At 34.8% G+C, this 20,311-nt stretch overlaps 1 protein-coding gene and 1 non-coding gene across 2 annotated transcripts; one reads left to right on the top strand and one right to left on the bottom strand.

The window, feature by feature from the left end:
* Nucleotides 1-11,265: 11,265 nt before the first annotated feature.
* TRNAV-AAC lies at nt 11,266-11,339 on the top strand. Its single transcript has one exon. It is a non-coding gene; the product is annotated as a tRNA-Val (tRNA).
* Nucleotides 11,340-14,456: 3,117 nt separating this feature from the next.
* LOC120145389 (uncharacterized mitochondrial protein AtMg00240-like) lies at nt 14,457-15,083 on the bottom strand. Its single transcript, XM_039159235.1, has 2 exons — nt 15,023-15,083; nt 14,457-14,827 (listed from the first exon to the last, which is right to left on the bottom strand). The coding sequence occupies exons 1-2, from the start codon at nt 15,081-15,083 to the stop codon at nt 14,457-14,459; spliced, it is 432 nt and encodes a 143-aa protein (XP_039015166.1).
* Between the last annotated feature and the right edge of the window lie 5,228 nt (nt 15,084-20,311).

Here is a 20,311-nt window from a genome sequence, read left to right on the forward strand (position 1 = left end):
TGGTTTTTTTAATTTAGGTTTTTTATGTGGTTTTTAGGCATGGAAATATCCTACACTTATGTTGATGAATGCTTTCACCTACATATGATATTAAATGTCTACAACTATGCGTTTAGGTAGATCCCAAATTAATCATATTGGCTCAAAAAGGATCATGACGAATGGCTACCAAATCCAATGCTTCGTAGAAGTCCAAAGGGTCGACCTGAGTCCAGTCATATTCATACAGTATGGATTTCCATGCTAGAGAGAGATCAACCAAAGAGATGCATATTATGTAGGGGGTGAATGTCATTCAAAAAACAAATGTTCTAATTTACCAAGACATAGGCCTCATTAGTAATCATATATGTATTTCTATGTATTTATATATTTGATTTTGTAATAATGAACCTACTTTTGCAAGGAAATTTATGTAATTTTGTTGTTAAATTATTAAATCTTCGAATTGAAGTTGAATTTATGTTTTATAACTAATAATTATTAAATTGATTTTATGTTTTTTTTAATAATATTTAAGTTCATTTTCAATTGAATTATTTTTATTTTTATTTTTATTTTATTATTATTATTTATAAATAATCAAATTTATTCAATTTAAATTGAATTTATAAAATTTATCTATGGACAAAATGGCCGGAATAATGCATGGGGATAATTTTTCCCAAAATAATGCATGGTGGAATTATTACTAATATTTATTTAATATGATTGGTTGATTACTAATGTTATTAATAATGATTTAATAATTATTATTAATCTAATGATTTGATATTTAATGATTTATTAATGATTACTAATAATTATTTATTATAAATATTTAATGTTTTGGATTTGATACTAATCATTTAGTAATGATTACTAACAATAAAATTATAAGATTTGATAATAATTTCATAATATTGTTTTAATAATGATTACTACTAATTTGATAATATTTTTGATTTTTTTAAATACCAAACAAATTTGTTAATTAATTTTTATAAATTTTAAGATTATATTCGATTCAATTTTTACTCCTTACTCAAAAGAAATTTTTTTACTAAAGGTTTTGAAATTTAATCGAGTAAAAACTCAATTTAAACTAAGTAGTATTGATACTACTAAGGCAGTACCGATACTACTAATGATTTATTATTAATATTAAATGATTTAATATTATAATAAAAAAATTAATTTATTAGTTTAAGTTATATAAAAGTAGTTTGTTTCGTGTAATTTTAGAAAAAGTGGAAATACAAGAAATGGTCGAATTATAACAAGGACTAAATCTAAAAGGTGACATAGTATAAGGATATTTTTAGAATTAAATCAAGATAGATAAGTATTGGGAATATCCTAGCCAGCTCAGTGTTAGCATCCAATCTGAGTCCACCTTTTAACTCCAAAAAAACAATAAAACTATACAAAATAAACTAAAATCAGTCCCTCCAAAAAGAGCAATAAAGCACGTAGCTTCAGCAACTTAGCAGTGGTCGCTGGGTGGCTTGCCGACCTCCGTGGACCTGTATCAAACACTTTATTTCAACAAATAATTCTCTAACAATATTATCTCACGAATTTTTTTCATACCATTATCTGAGAAATTTTGTCAATTTGAAGATTATTCTTTTAAATAATTTCTAAAAAACCTTATTTCTTTAAATAATTATTTATTTGAAATTTTTAATTTAAAATTGCAGTGTATATTCTTCAGTCAATCTGACATTTCAAATACTATTTGAGCATCACCTCTTTTGGTTTTGGTTTAGGCACCCCCAAGCCTAATAGCTTTCTGATTGGGACCTCCACCTTTTTCATGTTCTATCCTTTGGTTTTGATATTATTATTTACTATTTATTTACAAAAATAGTAACAATCAATCGTTTGATCATGTCCTAGAAATGATTTGTACCTAGAATTTATTCTATAAAAACATAGGTTTATGTACTTGATTTTCATAACTTTTTAAATTAATTTCTTAATCTTTTTTAATCTTAAATTGGTACTTAAGTTTGTTATTATTTCGTAAGTTTATACATGTGTTGATTTGACATTGACATCCAATTGAATTGTTAGACCAGTTAAAATATGATGTTCTTTTTTAATTTATGTAACCTAAGGGGTATTTCGATTAAAGAAAAGATAATTATTAAGGGGAGTAATCTTTGGTACCAATATAATAAACCAAATATATATAACAAAACAGTGATTGTGCAATTTTCAGAGCATGGTCCCCCGGGCTCTGCGTTGCAGCAAGTATTAACCACCTTTGCCTTCTAGTTGATGAACAACAGCAATCTCAGTCTCTACTTTTGCCAAATTTTAAAGGCGGCCATGGCCATGGCCACCACTACGTTTGTATCATCGTTGTCCCAATTTGCCCAAAGGCACAAAAGAGTCGGACAAGAAATAACCAAACTAAAATCGGTTCCCAACTGTTGCTTTCGCGTTGCCCCATAACCTGAACCTGATGATAACAGGCTTCTTCGGGCATACCAATCCCTCTATTTCTTAATATTCTACTCTCTTGTCAGGACCAGACAAGAGTCTCATTGCCTACCCCAAAACCACATTATTGTTACAATATTTTTCGGTTAAGAGTCGTCTAGCTTAGAAGTCTAACTTGATTCTTGATATAACCGGAGTCCAAACATGATCAACATTAGATGATTTCATGGTTGTAAATTAATTTACTAAACAGACGAGCTGCGAAACTAAAACCTGTTGCCGGATTGGGAAGGATGTCGTTGGATATAGGAACGGATGTCGCCGGAGAGAGTGATAGATGGAGATGGAATGAGTTGCGATTTAGGGATTTAGTTTATGATTTGCTGCTGTTGCGTAGTTATATACCCAAAATTTCAGTGTTGTGATTTACAGATTCTCGTTGCGATTTACGGATTATCGTTGCGATTTACAGATTCTCGTTGCGATTTACGGATTATCGTTGCGATTTACGGATACGCGTTGCGATATACGGATACGCATTGCGATTTACGGATACGCGTTGCTATTTACGGATACACGTTGCGGTTTACGGATACGCGTTGCGATTTATGTGTTCGCGTTGCGATTTTCATATTCGCGTTGCGATTCTTGAAAATCGCAATGCGAATTTGTACTATCGCATTGCGATTTTCAAGAATCGCGTTGCGATTTTGGAAACTGATTTGCGATTCTGGGGATCGCGTTGCGATTTTGTTGGTCATTTTGGCAAATTCAAAAAAAGTTGATTAAAATCGTATATTATAAGGCATTTTTGGTCACTGAGGCGATTTTCTCTATATTATATGTAGGGGACGAAAGTGTAAGTTGAAGTTGGCGAAATAACAATAGGAGAGAGCATTGACCTTTGCACAGTGAAAGCTCTAAATTCAGAAACAGTTATAGATGAAAAGAAAGGAATTGCAATGATTGTTCTGCGCCGTCTCTATTGTGCATATATTAATATCTATTATTTACTCTTTTGGGTTGTTGATTTTTAAGGTAATTTTATCAAAAACAATCACCCTAACAATTAAATATTATATGTCAAACATATTTTTATAAATATTATTTATCTAGCATTCTTTCTAATAAAATATGAATCATGTAACGCATCTTCGTAAAGTTTTGTCCGAGCTAATATCACGATAAAAAAACGTAGATCATAATCTATGTCTTCGACATGATCTATATGAAATGGCTCCATAGTGGTAAAGTACGGATCATGAAACGCGTCTTTGCTTTAAATCTCAACCGTCCATCCTTAAATACATCCCAAACGCCCATTCTTCTCCCTCTATAAATACATCCTTATCCAACACTCATACCACACAAAAAAAACATTTTATTTCTTCATTCTATATATCATTCTATAAAGTTTTAAGTGAGTATAGTTATCATTTTTAGAAGTTAAATTTTTTATTTTATTATAATCATTTAATAGTTTATTATTTTATTATATTTTATTGTACTAATTTTTTTTATTTCTTTTTGCAGTTATAAAATGGCTGACGAGTTGTTGTGTTTAGATGAGAATCATATATTAAGTCATTTTGTAGATACAATAATAATTTTAAATTCTATTATTTTATTTATTGTGAATATTTTATTCATTTATTTTTTTATTAGTTTATATTTTATTTTTATATTATTTATTTAATTAGGTGAATGATCGTATATTAGATTCATTTATTTGTAACGCTAAATTAGAAATATTGAGTCATGTTTGGTCGTATTTAGCTGAGGCTAGATTCAGTTAAAAAGAAAAATATGAAGGGCCCTGTAATCTTGAATCCAACCTTTTTTTTTACACTAATTGAGAAGTGGAGACCAGAGACACACACATTCCATCTTCTGCGTGGGGAGTTCAATATTACGTTGGAGGATGTTTCCTTATATTTGGGGTTTACGGTAGATAGGGATGTTATTTATGGTGTGGCAGATGGTGATTGACATTCATTGTGCGAGGGGTATCTTGGAGGTATCCCGCCTAATTTCAGAGATAGTCGAATATCGTTATCATAGTTGGCTAGAAATTTTTATGGTTGAGCGACAACTGTTCCAAGGAACATTCTCAAATATTTTCCCGAGCTTGCATGTTACAACTCATAGGAGGGATCTTGATGCTCGATAAATCTCGCAACTAAGTTCATTATGTGTAGCGGTGTCATCTCACAGATTTTTGAGTTGTAGGCTCATTCAGTTGGGGCTCCACGGTTTTGATATCTCTGTATAGAGAAATGTGTCGAGGAATTGATTATCAAAAAATGTTATGAGCGGATGTCTCCTTCTTCTATAATCATGGGCGTGGTATCGCATGTTTTTTTATGTCTTGTCGTGAAAAACTCGTTAGTATTCCTGTTATTTTTAAGGTAATTTCAATACTGAGTTTGTATATAAATATTTTTTGAGTATATAATGAATTTTTTTACACTGAATATGTGATCATATATAAGGAAAGATTACCGTGATATACCAAACGAATCAGAAGAAATTTGGCTACTCATTTATCAAAAGGCTAGTACAAAAGTATGTATTTAAATTTTATTATTTAACTTTAATTATCGTGTTAAATTATGTTTCGATATAACAAATTTAAAGGCAAAATGTTTTTGGACTTGAATTGAATTTATTCAAAGTTTTAAAAAGGTTTCAAAAATAATTTAAAGTCCATTAAATTTGGATTTGAGCAAAAATGCTAAAGGGTGTCAAAGTACATCCATGCACCCTGCAGTGCATCCATGCACCTGCCACTAGTGCATTGATGTACCATGCAGTGCATCCATGCACTCAAACATCGAATGCAATTAGTGCATTGATGCACCCTGTTGTGCATCCATGCACCCAGGCTGCAAGGACTAGTTTTTTTGAATTTAATGAAGGGGTACCGATGCACCTTAATGGTGTACCGATGCACCCTGTTATGGGCAACCTTTTTAATAGAAAAATCATCCCCAAATGGCTCCAAAACATCCCCAATGGCTATATACAACATCAAACACATTTCAAGCTATAAATACAAGCTAATGACACTTGAAGAAGCAAGAGAACAACTATTCAAGCAATCAAACACAAGAGAAGAGTTTTTCATTCTTATTTCATCTTTCTCTTGTAAATATTTTGTTCTTTTGAGCTCAATATTGTAAACACCTACCTTTGAGAGGTTTATTTGTTTACTTCTTTTATCCTTTGTTAAAGGGGAAATGTTCTAGCTTAGCTCGTGTAAAAGCTAGGGAAAGGTTCTAGTTTATCCCGTGAAAAACTAGGGAGTTGTAAAGGTTATCTCTTTGTCCTTAAAAAGAAAGAATAAATTAGTGAATTTGTTGGAAAATCCTTGGTGAGGAGCTAAGGTAGTGAATGTAGACTTGGTTGAGAAGTAGAACCACTATAAATCTCTGTGCAATTCTCTATATTTCAATCTACTTACTCCCTAAACACAAAAACCATTCCAACCCCTCTTTACAAACCATTTCGGTTGTCGATTCGAGCTTCCGTAAATATCAACAATTGGCATCGGAGACTAACTCGTTAGAAGGCTTAACATCATTGAGACGATCCTCGAAGAAGCTCTACCAATTCCCAACGCAACCGACAAAGAAATGACTTCAACCTCCGGTGCTTATTACCTTGAAGATATACATTTTATGGAATCGCAACCGCTCAACAAGTTACTCTTCTTCTATGGAGTAAATTATGCTCATTGGAAGAATAAGATGATGTACTTTATTCAAGCCTATGATATAGGAGCTTGGAACTCAATCATGAATGGTTACTCCTCTCCACCCAGCAAGAACAACGATTGGAGTAAAGAAGAGCAAAAAAAATTTCAGGTTAATTCTAAGGCTATACATATTCTCTTAAGTGCTTTACGCCCAAATGAATATAGAAGAATCTCATCTTTTTCAAGTTCCAAAGAGATTTGGGATAAGCTCAAAGTCATTCATGAAGGAACCGACAAAGTGAGGGAATCAAAGAAAAGTCTTATCAACTATAACTACAAGAACTTCAAGATGAAACCCGATGAAGACATCAAAGCTATGATGGATAGTCATTCTCAACGGTCTCAAGGGATATGGAGAAGTAATCCCTAATGAGAAGCTTGTGAGGAAGATGGTCTACTCTCTTCCAAATGAGTGACAATCAAAGAAGATGGTCATTATCTAAGCAATAAACCTAAAGTCTCTCACTCTCGATGAGCTAATTGGTTCCCTTCTCACTCATGAGATGATGGTGAAGGAAGATGAAGAAAGGGAAGAGAAGAAAAATAAGAAGAAGAAGAATGAGGTAGGCATTGCCTTCAAATCCACCAAAGAAAGCTATCAAGATTCAAGTAATGAAGTGGATGAAGAAGATGATGAATAAGAAGATGAGATGGTCAAGCTCTTAAAAGAGTTAAAAAGATGCATGACTTCCAAGGAAGTAAAGCATGAATCAACCAAGAAGATGAGTCCCTCGGTGTGCTTCAATTGTCAAAGAATAGGGCATGTCAAATATAATTGTCCCCTTATAAGAAAGAATGGATCTTCCAAGAAGAAGGCATATGTTGCAGCTTGGAGTGATGAAGATGACTCCAATGATGATGAAGTAGTCAACCTATGCCTAAAGGCTACTCATGAAGAATTAGAGGCATCTTCTAACTCAAATGAATTTAATTCATTTACTTTTGATGAGTTACAAGATGCTTATAATAGGTTGTATTTGGGATTTGAGACCATGAATTCCAAATATACGAAATTAATTTCAAAACTCAAAATTGAAAATAAATCAATTTTGAAAGCTAGAACTGATTTTGAAAATAAAAATGAAATTTTGAAAAATGATTTAGAGCTTTCAAAAATCAAAATAAATGATTTAGAAAATAAAAATTTTGAGTTAGAAGTTAAGCAGCTATGGTGTGGCCTATGGCCGAAAGAGACCTTTCTTTTAGGTACAATGATTATTTTTATCTATAATGGTGTGGGCTATGGTACAAACGAGGGCCCGAACAGATTTAAATTATAATTTGTATTGTGTCTTTGATCGCTTTACGTTTATTTTTATTGTAGACATAATAAATAATATTACAATCACCGTAAGTATTGTGGTTCTGAATTTTTAATAACATATGCTATTGTGGATATCACAGTTTTGAATGATATTATTATCACTGCATAACAGTCATTGTTGCAGTTACAAAACGATATTTAAGTAATTATTCATAATAACAAGTGTTGAAAAAAAATAAATTTTAAGGTAGCTCAATAATAACAAGTAGTGAAAAAGTGAGTCCCTAATAATAAATATTAAAAAAGTAAATCTTAAGAATATACTCATAATAATAAATATTAAAAAAATTTGACCTTTAATAAACACGTACTAAAAATTAGACTCGTAACAACAAATAAATATTAAAAAAATTAAATTTTAAAGCATGCATTTAATAATAAATATTGAAAAAAAAACCTGATAATAAGTATTGAAAAATTGGACCTTAAATAACAAATGTTAAATAAAATATTGTAAAAAAACTGGACATTTATGCAAATATTAGAAAAAAATAAATTATAAGAGTAGGTCCTTAATAATAAATATTAGAAAAAACTAAGCTTATAATAATAAATATTAGTTAAAGTCAAACCCGTAATAATAAGTATAAAAATAAGTATAAAAAATAATTAGGATTAGAATATATATTACTTTGTCACCACTTAACTTACTAAAAAAATAATTGGGCCATTGATATAAAATTATTTTTTTTTAGAAAATAATCTCAGTGACCGAAAATGCCTTATAATATACGATTTTAACCAATTTTTTTTAGATTTATGAAAATGACCAACAAATTCGTAACGCGAACTCCAATTTCACAACCCAGTTTCCAAATTCGTAATGCGAATCTGTAAATCGCAACATGAATTTGTAAATCACAATACAGAAGTCAAATTCGCAATACATAAGTTAAATTCGCAACGCGATAGTCAAATTCGCAACACTGAAGTCAAATTCACAACGCGAATCTGTAAATCGCAACGCGAATTTGTAAATCGCAACATAGAAGTCAAAATTCGCAACGCGATAGTCAAATTCGCAACACTGAATGTCAAATTCGCAACACAAAAGTCAAATTCGCAACCCGATAGTCAAATTCGCAACGCGATAGTCAAATTCGCAATGCGAAAGTGAAATTCACAAAGCGCGTTTATTTTTGCAACAAATTTTCGCAACACTATTTACCTATATCGGTAATTAGCATTGCGAATTTGTAAATCGCGTTGCGATAGTACTGTTTACCTATGTCGGTAATTAGCGTTGCGAATTTGAAAACCACATTGTGAATTTGAAAACCGCATTGCGAATTTGAAAACCGCGTTACAATAGTACTGTTTACCTATATCGGTAATTAGCGTTGAGAATTTGAAAATCTCGTTGCGAATTTGTAAATTCGCAACGCTAATTACCGATATAGGTAAACAGTACTATCGCAACGCGATTTACAAATTCGCAACGAGATTTACAAATTCGCAACGCTAATTACCGATATATGTAAACAGTACTATCGCAACGCGATTTACAAATTCGTAACACGATTTACAAATTTGCAATGCTAATTACCGATATAGGTAAACAGTGTTGCGAATTTTTTTTGCGAAAATAAACGCGTTTTGCGAATTTGACTTCTGTGTTGCGAATTTGACTATCGCGTTGCGAATTTGACTTATGTGTTGCGATTTACAGATTCACGTTGCGAATTTGGAAAATCGCAATGCGATTTACATATTCGCGTTGCGAATTTGAAAACTGGATTGCGAAATCAGAGTTCGCGTTGCAAATTTGTTGGTCATTTTCGCAAATTCAAAAAAAGTTGGTTAAAATCGTATATTATAAGACATTTTCGATCACTGAAGTTATTTTCTTTTTTTTTTTACAGTTATAATACATTATAAAAGTTATGAGCCTGGACAGGTGCCTTTTTGCTGAAGACCAGATACAGTCCTGGTCTCAGAAATGTTCGAAAACGGTTCGGTATATATTATAAATAGTAAATATCGATTTAGCAATGACAACAACACTCTGATTCCTCCATTTCCCATGTTTTTATAACACCATGGCATCATCAGCAGCTTATCTCATTGGATGGCGTTTAGCAGTTCACTTGTACCGAAAGGGAACCAAAAATAGGAAAACAAGGAGAGTGGGTGGAACCAGATATTTAAATAGCGATCGCGGTTATGATTTCGGTCGTATCGCGTTTATCATGGTTGCGGATATAACGGATGTCATTGTGATCATTGCAGATGTCGCGGTCGTGAATTTTTTTAAATGTTGCACAACTTACCCTAAAATGACTAAATTAAATATAATTAAAATAAAAATATAAAATTTAAATTACAAAAATTTATATGACTGAAATTAAAATTAAATTAAATAAAAATTAAAGTTTACATTTTAAACTAAGGATTAAATTATAAATTCTAAAAGGTGGGATATATGTCAAATTAATATATCCTTTAAAATTATTTATAAAAAAAACAAATGTGCCAACTCCCCTCCCCCTCCCCCTCCCCTTCCCCGACCTTTCATTTTCTAAAACAAAAAAAAATCTGCTTTCACTCTCAAATCCCCACCAACCACGATTCCAACACACCTAACAAGCCGAAAGTCAAGTCTCCAACTCTATCACTGTTGGCCTCTAGCGTACTGTCTTCATCAACCGAGGCACATGCTCCTAGCCTCGACGCTTCTTCACCAGGCCCAGCTGGAACTGATGTGTTATACAATCTCAACTCCCCCCTCCCCTCCCCCTCCCACGACCTTTCATTTTTTGAAACAAAGAAAAAAAGGTCCTAGTTTCATCTTCTACAAAGTGGAAGCCCGTCGTTACTGCTCAACTTCTTCATCGGCGGAGAAGCTCGACGATGCACTTAAGGTTTCAGCTTTGTCTTTTTTTCCCACAGTAGCGGTAGATAACGGTATTAGCGTCCCAATATCGACGCTATACACTGTTACCCGTTAAATTGAGGGCGCAACTCGCCGTTATTGACATGATTCCGCTATCTACCGTGATTTTCTCGAATATCGGTTTCAGACGGCGACGCTACCACGAAATAACAGTCACTATTGCTATTTGAATCCCTGGGTGGAACAGCCAACAGACAGTTCATGGCTGCATGCAGTAGGAGCTGGCAGTGTTTTGGTCCCATGTGGATGAAATCGCTGACCTAACGAAAATTCATGTCAGGCTGCGTATTTGCAGGATCATTTAAAATAATTTCTTCCCATATCCTTATTCTCCTTTTCTTTAGTTGGTGACGACAACATTATCACTTAATGAATACATGAGCATCAAAATATTCGATTTCCAGAACATGTCGGCACCGATATCAAGCCATATTCGATGCTAAAATACATGCTGCAGGATACAAGACCTACAAGTCTAATCTAGAGTATAACAGTAATGCAGTTTACATCTCACGTGAGGATACTTTTTTTCACGAATATGGAGGGTTTTCTATGAGCTAATGTTTGAATCTATGTTGCAGGGCATGAGATGCAACGTAGAGAAGCCTAAAGAGTTATACTAGTACTTCAAATCTTTCCATATTGATTCACTGCCTGCTTTAAAGCAATGGCTTTCAGATGAAGGCATTTGTTACACAGATTAAATATGTTTCAAATAACTGCGATTTATGTATGAATTCTCCAATCTCAAGCTTAGAAAGGCATCAAAGATTTGTCCAGGCGATGCCATTTTTACGATCAATTTTTATTTTTCAAGTTTTACTAGCTTTATTTAAGTTATTTTAAAGTGTGTAGTCCGACGGTGTCGTGGTGTAGTTGGTTATCACGTCAGTCTAACACACTGAAGGTCTCCGGTTCGAGTCCGGGCGACGCCATGTTTACGTTCCTTCTTTAATTTTTACGTTTTCTGCATATTGATGCACTTTTTTTTTCATGCTGGGATTCATGCCATCAGGGACAGTAGAAACTAGAAACTTAGGAACGTAGGGAAAAATAAAACTTCTGTTCTGAATCCATTGCAAAACATCAACCATGTAATATATTTTGTGTGAATCTCAAGCAATCGACACAGACTTCCATTTTTTGGACACAGTCTACCTATATCAGAACAGTTATATTATGTTACATAAGTTGGAGAAAGATCCAGAAAATGAAACAAAATATGATCCAGCAGCACAGGAAAGCACTAACTGGTCTTAATTTAGTCTATGATATTTGGATATTTGTTCAGGATTAAGAGGAACTTGTAAGAGAATGGGAAAAATATAATTAGTCCAGATATTGATCAAAAGGACACAAGTGATCCTTAGGCATTGCTAACTTTTAATATTTATATATTGATCAAAGCTTATACAGTCTATATAGGAAGGGAGAAAAGGATTGAACCTAAACAATGCCAACAGCTGAACCACCGTATGACACATTTTCAATCATTATAGTATATAGATTGAAAATGTATTATAAACTATAATGGTTGTTCAGGTTCAATATGATTGCCATGATTACAACATATGTTGTATATAACAACAGGGTAGAAGGGACTGGCACTGGTGCAGATGTATAAGTTGCTGCTGTTTTACTCGCATTTGTCTTAGTGAAATAAAATGGAAAGTCAAACTTCACGTGCCTCGATCAAAATATGTTGCTTTGAGGATCAAGACATCGGTACCCATGGTGGGAGTACTGTAAGAAGATGCACCGACGAGAATCAAAAGTCCAACTAATGTTTGTCAAATAGGCCTCAAATAGGGATAACATTCGCAACCAAAGATCAAATTTTAATCTGAAATTTCCCCAATCAACTTTCAAAGATGAGACAAATTACTAAGATTTTGAAGGGCAGTGGATTGATAATATAAGTGGCATTAGTACTGCATGAGACAAGTGGCATTGATGCTTGAACTAGGAGACACAAGGTTGTCTCAATAATCATTCAATGTTTCCTTTCAACCACCGTTGTGCTGGGATGTTTGTGGACAAGTGACTCGATCAATGTTTAATGCCTAACTAACTCAACTTGGCCTCAAACGATCCAAACTCACCCCCTCCATGCATCTGTTTGAACAGCTTTGGTAGTTGATGAAAACTGATTATCACTGTGCATGTAAAACACAACATCTTAACCTTGTATAGCAAGGACATTTGGTTCTTACTGTATAAATAGAAGACCGACTTCTCTTTCCCTCGACAATCACTTACCACTGGAACACAACACATGGAGTAAGCAAATACGATTCCTACCAACAAACTCATCAGAATGACAAGAAAGTGGCAGAAGATGGCTGCCAGAGAATTAATTCAGTAAGGAATTACAGTGTCTCCCTTGTGAAATAAGGATCGGCCAAGGATTTGGAGAGTGCAGTGTTGAATTACATAACTATCCGCCATAATTAGTCAGATACTTACGCTAATCAAGCACAAGCACATCAACAGTCATTACTTATTTATGCACTAGTAAAAATATAATTTTAGACACTAGCAAATAATAACTATTGTAGCACCTGTCTGACTAAAAATACAGTTGTACAGTTATACCAGTATGTTATTAGGATTAGATAACTTTTGTCAAGTTCCACAGAACAATGGTGTCGTGGTGTAGTTGGTTATCACGTCAGTCTAATACACTGAAGGTCTCCTGTTTGAGTCTGGGTGATGCAATTTTTACGTTCCTTTTTTAATTTTCACGTTTTCTGCATACTGATGCACTTTTTTTCTTTCTTTTGATGTTGGGATTCATTCCATCAGGGACGGTAGAAACTAAAAACTTAGGAACACAGGGAAAAATCAAATTTCAGCTCTGAATCCATTGCAAAACATCAGTCATGTAATATATATTGTGAATCTCACGAACTGGACACAGTCTTCCTTTTCTGGACATTGTCTTCGTATTTCAAAGCAGTTATATCATGTTAAATAAGTGTAGATAATTATCCAGAAAATGAAACAAAACATGATCCATTAGTACATGAAAACATTAACTGGTCTTAATTTAGTATATGTAATTTGGATACTTGTTCAGGGTTGAGAGGAACTTGTTAGCGAATGGGAAAAATATAATTAGTCCAGATATTGAACTGTACAAGCTGAACTAGCAATGAGACCTACAAGGAAGGTAGACACAAACAAAATCAACACTGGACCTCTTCACCATATGAGCACGCTTTTCCCCTTTGGGGAACAGTTCTATCTCACAAGTACTTCTCACTAAAACAGTATTATACTGTGTCATTATCCAAACCAACTTGATTAACATTATCCTTTTTGGTTTATTGGTCACATGATTTTTCTCATGTCTACAAAAAGTACATTTGTGCTCGCATTTATATACTAGAACAGTATGATGATGCTTCCTTATAAAATGATTCTGACCAAAAGATGTTTCATTTTCAGTTCTTTCAATGTCAGTAAGTTAACTTCCTTTTTCTTCATGATACTTAAGTTCTGTTATAAATGAAGCCCGGATCAGCAGCAGCTCTTTCAATGTTTTTTCTTGCATCAATTATTGCATCTTAGAAGTTCATATGATTTAATCTCTGCTAATGATAACGCTAAGCACACAGATATGCAATGGAGCTAATTAAATGTGCAGAAACGGGAAGAAAATGAATGCTTTATTATATCTGTAAACTGTACTTTTACATCTATATATATAGACTAACTTTGACTGATATTAACTTCCTCTAAACCAACTTATCTAACTAACTAATATTCTGTTAGCCATCCTCAAGTTGGAGCATACAAATTTTGAATGCCCAATAATAGATCTTTGAAAAGATGTTGTAGGTATAGCCTTTGTGAAGCAGTCAACTAGTTGATTCTGAGAAGAAACTGACATTAAAACAATGACCCCCTTTTGCAGCTTTTGTCTAATCAAATGACAATCAGTCTCTGTGTGTTTAGTACGTACATGGTAAACTGGATATTTTACAATACGAATAGCCCAAAGATTATCACAATAGAGATTTGTTTTAACATGAGAAACATTCAAATCATTAAGTAAAAATTGCAGCCATTGCTCTATACTCTGCCTCGCTGGATGATCGAGAGATCGTTTGTTGCTTCTTCGATTTCCACGATATAAGTGCAGGGCCTAAAAAGATACGAAAACCAGTTAGAAATCTTCTCGAGCCAGGACATGAAGCCCAATCAGAATCACCGGAAACCTTGAGTTTCATATCACTTTCTGCAGGAAAAAATAACTCTTGTCCTGGAGTACCCTTCAGATATCGAAGGAATCTATGGGCAATAGTTAAATGATCCTTTCTAGGAGCCGATAGGAATTGAGAAAGTTGTTGCACAACATACACAATATCTGGCCTAGTATTAGTAAGATAGAGCAATTTCCCAGCAAGTTTCCTATAGTCTGTAATATTAGAAAGGAGTTAACCTTGCGTTTTGGTCCTTTGGACAACTTATTATTTCACAGTATAGGAGTAGCAACATGTTTAGACTCTAAAAAACTTGTATCTTTTAAAAGATCCAAGGTATACTTCCTTTGACACAAGTTATGTCATTTTTAGACCTAGAAACCTCAAGATTTTTTTTTTTTTTAAATCACCAAGACCCTTGATCTTGAACATGTCATGAAGATAACTTCTAACTTTACTAATTTCATCCATATCAGCACTAGAAAGAATAATATCATCTACATAAATAAGTAGAGCTATAAACTTATTACCAAGGTTTTAAATAGCGTTTGTGGTCACGTTTTCGGTCATGTTGCGTATATCACGGTTGCGGATATAACGGATGCTATTGCGGTCATTGCGGATATCACGATCGTGAATTTTTTTCCGAAGGAGCTGATTTTTTTTAATAAAAAACTGTTTTTTTATAAAAAATTAATATAACGGAATAATAGCGGAATAGCGGTCCGCTATTGCTGCGATCCGCCGCTATTAGTGTGATCCAGCTTCACACCGTTATTTTCCGCGAATGCGGTTTCGGACACCGCCGCAACCGCAATATAATGGCCGCGACACCGCTATTTGGCCGCTATTTGAAACCCTGCTTATTACCTTCACCTTTAAAAAACTATGAAGAATCAGAAACAGATTGTTTAAAATTCTAAGCAAGTAAAGAACTAGTCAATTTCTCATTCCACTTTCTACTTGCTTGTTTCAAGCCATACAAGCTCTTATTGAGTTTACAAACAACACTAGGTTGACTACTATGTAAACCAAGAGGTAAATCCATATATACCTCTTCTTGTAAATCTTCATGCATCATTATTAATGTCCAATTGACACAAATTCTATTTCCTTGCTGCAACAATAGCTAAAATAGTTCTTATGGTGGTAATCTTTGCTACAAGACTAAAAGTATCAATAAAATCAATTCTTGATTTTTGAGTGTATCCTTTTACAACTAACCTAGCTTTGTATCTCTCTAAAGTCCCATCAGACCTAAGTTTAGTCTTATAGATCCACTTATAACCTATTGTTTGTTTACCTTCAGGGACTACACTAAAATCCCAAGTCTTATTTTATTCCAAAACTTTGATTTCAACATTCATTGCCTCTTTCCAACAATCATGTAAACCAACCTAAGCATAATTTTTAGGCTCAGTAAGGATAGAAGCACTACAAATATATGACTTATGTTTAGAAGAAAATTTATCATAAGACAATACCTTAGCTATATTATGAGGAGTAGTTTTAGACTTTTAGCCTTAGGCAAAAGATACTTCGAAACCTTTTTACCTTTATGGTGAACGAATATTCCTAGAGGATCTAACTGGTGGAGAAGATGTCATGTTAGAGACTGGTAAAAGCACAATAGAATCAAGAGCTGCTGGTAATGGAACTAAGTGAACCACTTCAGTTGATGTGTTATGAACCTCCCGCTCAGGGGAATGTGTGGCGGGTAGACTTGCTGCAGATGAAATAGCACCCAACGAGCTTGTAGCAGATGGATTATCAATAACGGTAGGTGAGACACAAACTGGTTCGTTCTCATGTAGAAGTTGACCTCCTGATTGAACAAAATCTTCAAATAACATCTCATTATTATACGCATGTCATACTATATCAGAAGAAGGTACACAAGGAGAGCCCTCCTTGAAAGGAAACTTATTTTCAGTAAATACATCTCTTGGTACAAAAACAGACTTACCATCTAAGTCATATAACCTAAAACCTTTGATGTTTTTAGGATAACCAAGAAAAACACATTTAACAACTCTAGGATGTATTTTGGTCTTTGGCTAATGTAAAAGAGAAGCAAAAGTTAAACATCCAAATACTCTTAATACATCCAAATTTGATTTCTTCTGAAATAGAACTTCAAAAGGAGTTAAATTCTCTAAAACTGGAGTAGGGGTTATATTTATGAGATAAGAAGAATGTAAAATGCAATTAATCCTAAAAGGAATAAGAAGATTGTTGGTAAATAAACGAGTAATTTCCCTATAACCATATTAGTGAGAATGTGAAATAAAAGCGGAAAAATAATACCCGAAATTGATAACGGAGTTTAGTCAATTATGCCTACATCTCCGGACTGCTGCAGATCTTTCACTAAAGAGAGAAAATTTACAGGTGTTTACAAAACACTCACAACTCACAAGAAAGCTCTCTAGTATTGGGAGAAAGAAATGATTTGGGATTATTTTGAAGCTAAATGGGTAAGGGTATTTATAGTTGAAGCTTAGAGACTAATCTTGTAAATACCTTTAAAATGCAGGGACTAAAGTGCAATATTCCTATTTCCATTTTCAACAAAAAACACCACCGAAATCAGTGCATTAAATCACCGAAAAAAGCCATCCTCACTTTCTGAATTTTAACAATATCCCACTTGAAGACTGATTTTAATCTATCTTCACACTTCGATCAATGCAGTTGCATGTATGGTCTTGTTACTCTAGCATGCCAACTGAAGTTGAACACAACTTCAGTTTGTTCGTAGTCACCGTCCTATAAACCCATTTGTTATTGGGCAGTTTCTCCGTGGTTGCCTTATACCTCAACGTCTTGGCTCCCTTCGACTATTGTCCACTAGTCTTTGAAGGATTGTTCCGCACTTGGACATCCTCGACAAGCCCCTACTTAAATCATTCTCTTAAGATGGTCTCTGAAGCCATGTTCTCTACACGAACATGCTCGACAAACTCCTTGGACACGGACAACTCTTCTTACACTTGGCTTCTACTCGCTTTGGCAGAAAGGAACCTTATTGAGCCAACTCTCAACGCCTCTTCGATCCTAGGTTCATCATCTTCTCTGGACAACTCGATCTTGGGTCCATCCATCACCTTGGATGGCTCGGCTCCCCTCGGGTAATTTTGCAACACTGTTGGCATCTTAAGTCTGTGCCCCTCGTTTACTCAACTCTTACCCTCAGCTTAGCATCTTTAACACTTGAAATTGTGCCAAGTATGCACACATCTTCACCAGATCCACCATTTGGTTCATCATTGAGTGGACTTTCTCTGCCACTCGAGGAATAACATTCATCATCCTCTGACTTGCCTTCATCACGGGATCTCTTGCAGCTACCCTCGGCTTTCGACTTTGCTTTGGAAGTCTTGTTCTTCTTGACTCCAAATTCTTTGATGGACTCGGCGGTTGTCAAGGCTTTAAACAGCTCCTTGACTTCCCTTAATTCCAACACTTTCTTCGCCCATGGCTTCAATCCGAACATGAAGGTGAAGAACCCATCTTCTTCAGTCAAACTTGAGACTTTGAGCGTGAGTCTTCTGAATCGGCTCACATACTCCTTAAGTGTCCCTTTATGCCTGAGACGCCTCAACTTGGACCACACCTCCATCCTGGCATATTGTGAGCGGACTTGCGCACTTTGCACCCTCGGCTTGACGGCTTTATCTCTTGCTATCTCACCGGGTCCTTTCCTGTGCTCGACTACTTTGACACCTGCAGTCTCGTCACACCTCAATCTTGGATTAACTACTTGAGAACTTGTAGTCGCACCATCCTTGGCCTTTGATTCGACTACTCTGTAACACTAGCCTCACCAAGTCTTTCCCCTGACTTGATTGCTTGAACACTCACAATTGCATCGAGCTTTCTTTTGGGTTTGGCTGCCTCAACAGCCTTGCCTTGTCTTGTTAATTGCTTGGCCGCATTGATTCCCTCAATCGGACCAAGTTTTTTCCCTGGCTTGGCAGCTTTAACACTTGTGCCCCCGCCAATTCCCGTTATTTCTCCTTCTTCCATCCTCTTCATGATGGTTGCAAGGCGACGTTTCTCGGGACATCCTCTAATCAAATGAGGACCATCACAAAAGTAGCACTTTAACTTTTCTTTGCTCACCTTCTTCTTCGCACCGGACTTAGCCTTGTCATTCTTTCCTGATGGCTTTCCTTGGCTACGAACAGTCGATGGCTCACATTGGCCATTCGAAGAGCTTTCCTTACCATATCCTCGCTGCACCTTTTCCCGGTCTCCCCCACTATTACCACTATCTCTAGGCATGGGCTTGGACGACACATCGCTACTTGGCTTGACACCTGCAAGCTTAGTCAGCTTTCCGGCTACATCTATGGCCTCCGAAAGTCTCTGGGCATCACCTTGCTCTCCCTCGAGCATCGCCTCTGTTCTAAGTCCTTCCAAGAAGGTCCTGAGCGCACCATCCAACTTCTCAATTTTCACATTCCCTTTGTCTGCACACATCGCTCCCACTCGAATCTGGCTTTGTTTGGATCATTTCTGACAATTTCTACGAACCACCGTGTATTAGAATACCTCTGTCGTCAAACTCGTATATCCGGCCAAATTTCACTATTCACAAAATTTACTATTCATGTGAATAGTAACCTCACAGAAAAAATGACAAAATTCACAACCAAAAGCTCATGATACCAGTTGTTGGGAAATAAACGAGTAATTTCCCTATAACCAGATTAGTGAGAATGCGAAATAAAAGCGGAAAAATATTGCCCGAAATTGATAACGGAGTTCAGCTAATTATGCCTACGTCTCCGGACTACTGCAGATCTTTTACTAAAGAGAGAAAAATTACAGGTGTTTACAAAACACTCACAAGAAAACTCTCTAGTATTGGGAGGAAGAAATGATTTGGGATTATTTTGAAGCTAAATGGGTAAGGGTATTTATAGTTGAAGCTTAGGAACTAATCTTGTAAATATCTAAAAAATGCAAGGACTAAAATGCAATATTCCTATTTTCATTTTCAACAAAAAAACACCACCGAAATCGGTGCATTAAATCACCCAAAAAACCAGCCTTTCTTTCTGACTTTTAACAAAGACCAACTTGGATCCTTAAAGCTCTTGCCATGGACAAAATACGCTGATGTTTTCTTTTCACTACACTATTTTTCTGTGGTGTGTATGTGCATGAGTTTTGATGTACAATACCTTTGGCCTTGAAAAAAACAACCAAGTCAAATTCTTTGGCATTATTAGTTCTAAAACATTTAATTTTTGTAGAAAATTGAGTCTCCACCAATTGATAAAATTCAACAATTATCCTTCTTACCTCAGATTTTTCTTGCATAGGAAAAATCCACAAAAATCTACTCTTATCATCCATCACAGTTAAAAAATAATTGTGACCATAAATGCTCTTAATAGGAAAAAGACCCCAAACGTCCATATAACCAAATCAAAACAGGCACATTATTGTTCAGATAAGAAAAAAAAACCTCATCTTTTGATCAGCAAGATGTCCTAATCTATTATGCCAATGATTAAAGTTCACAGAATTACAAGCTAACACTGTAGAAATCTGTTTTTCACAGATTTCCAAGACATATAGACCATCTACTTTCTTAGACATACCAATCATCTTCCAAAGATTCAACCCATGTATAACACAAGAATCAAAAGAAAAAATTAAACATCAGGAGCCATCCTTCGTAAGTT

This window comes from Hibiscus syriacus, unplaced genomic scaffold (genome assembly GCF_006381635.1).
Source record: "Hibiscus syriacus cultivar Baekdansim isolate YM2019G1 unplaced genomic scaffold, ASM638163v2 tig00110893_pilon, whole genome shotgun sequence".
Lineage (NCBI taxonomy): Eukaryota > Viridiplantae > Streptophyta > Magnoliopsida > Malvales > Malvaceae > Hibiscus > Hibiscus syriacus.

Coding starts and splice junctions, on each gene's coding strand:
- LOC120145389 (XM_039159235.1), bottom strand. CDS start 15,083: ATGGATGAAATTAGTAAAGTTAGAAGTTATCTTCATGACATGTTCAAG. Junction 14,828..15,022: donor GTTCAAGATCAAGGGTCTTG/GTGATTTAAAAA, acceptor CTAATATTACAG/ACTATAGGAAACTTGCTGGG.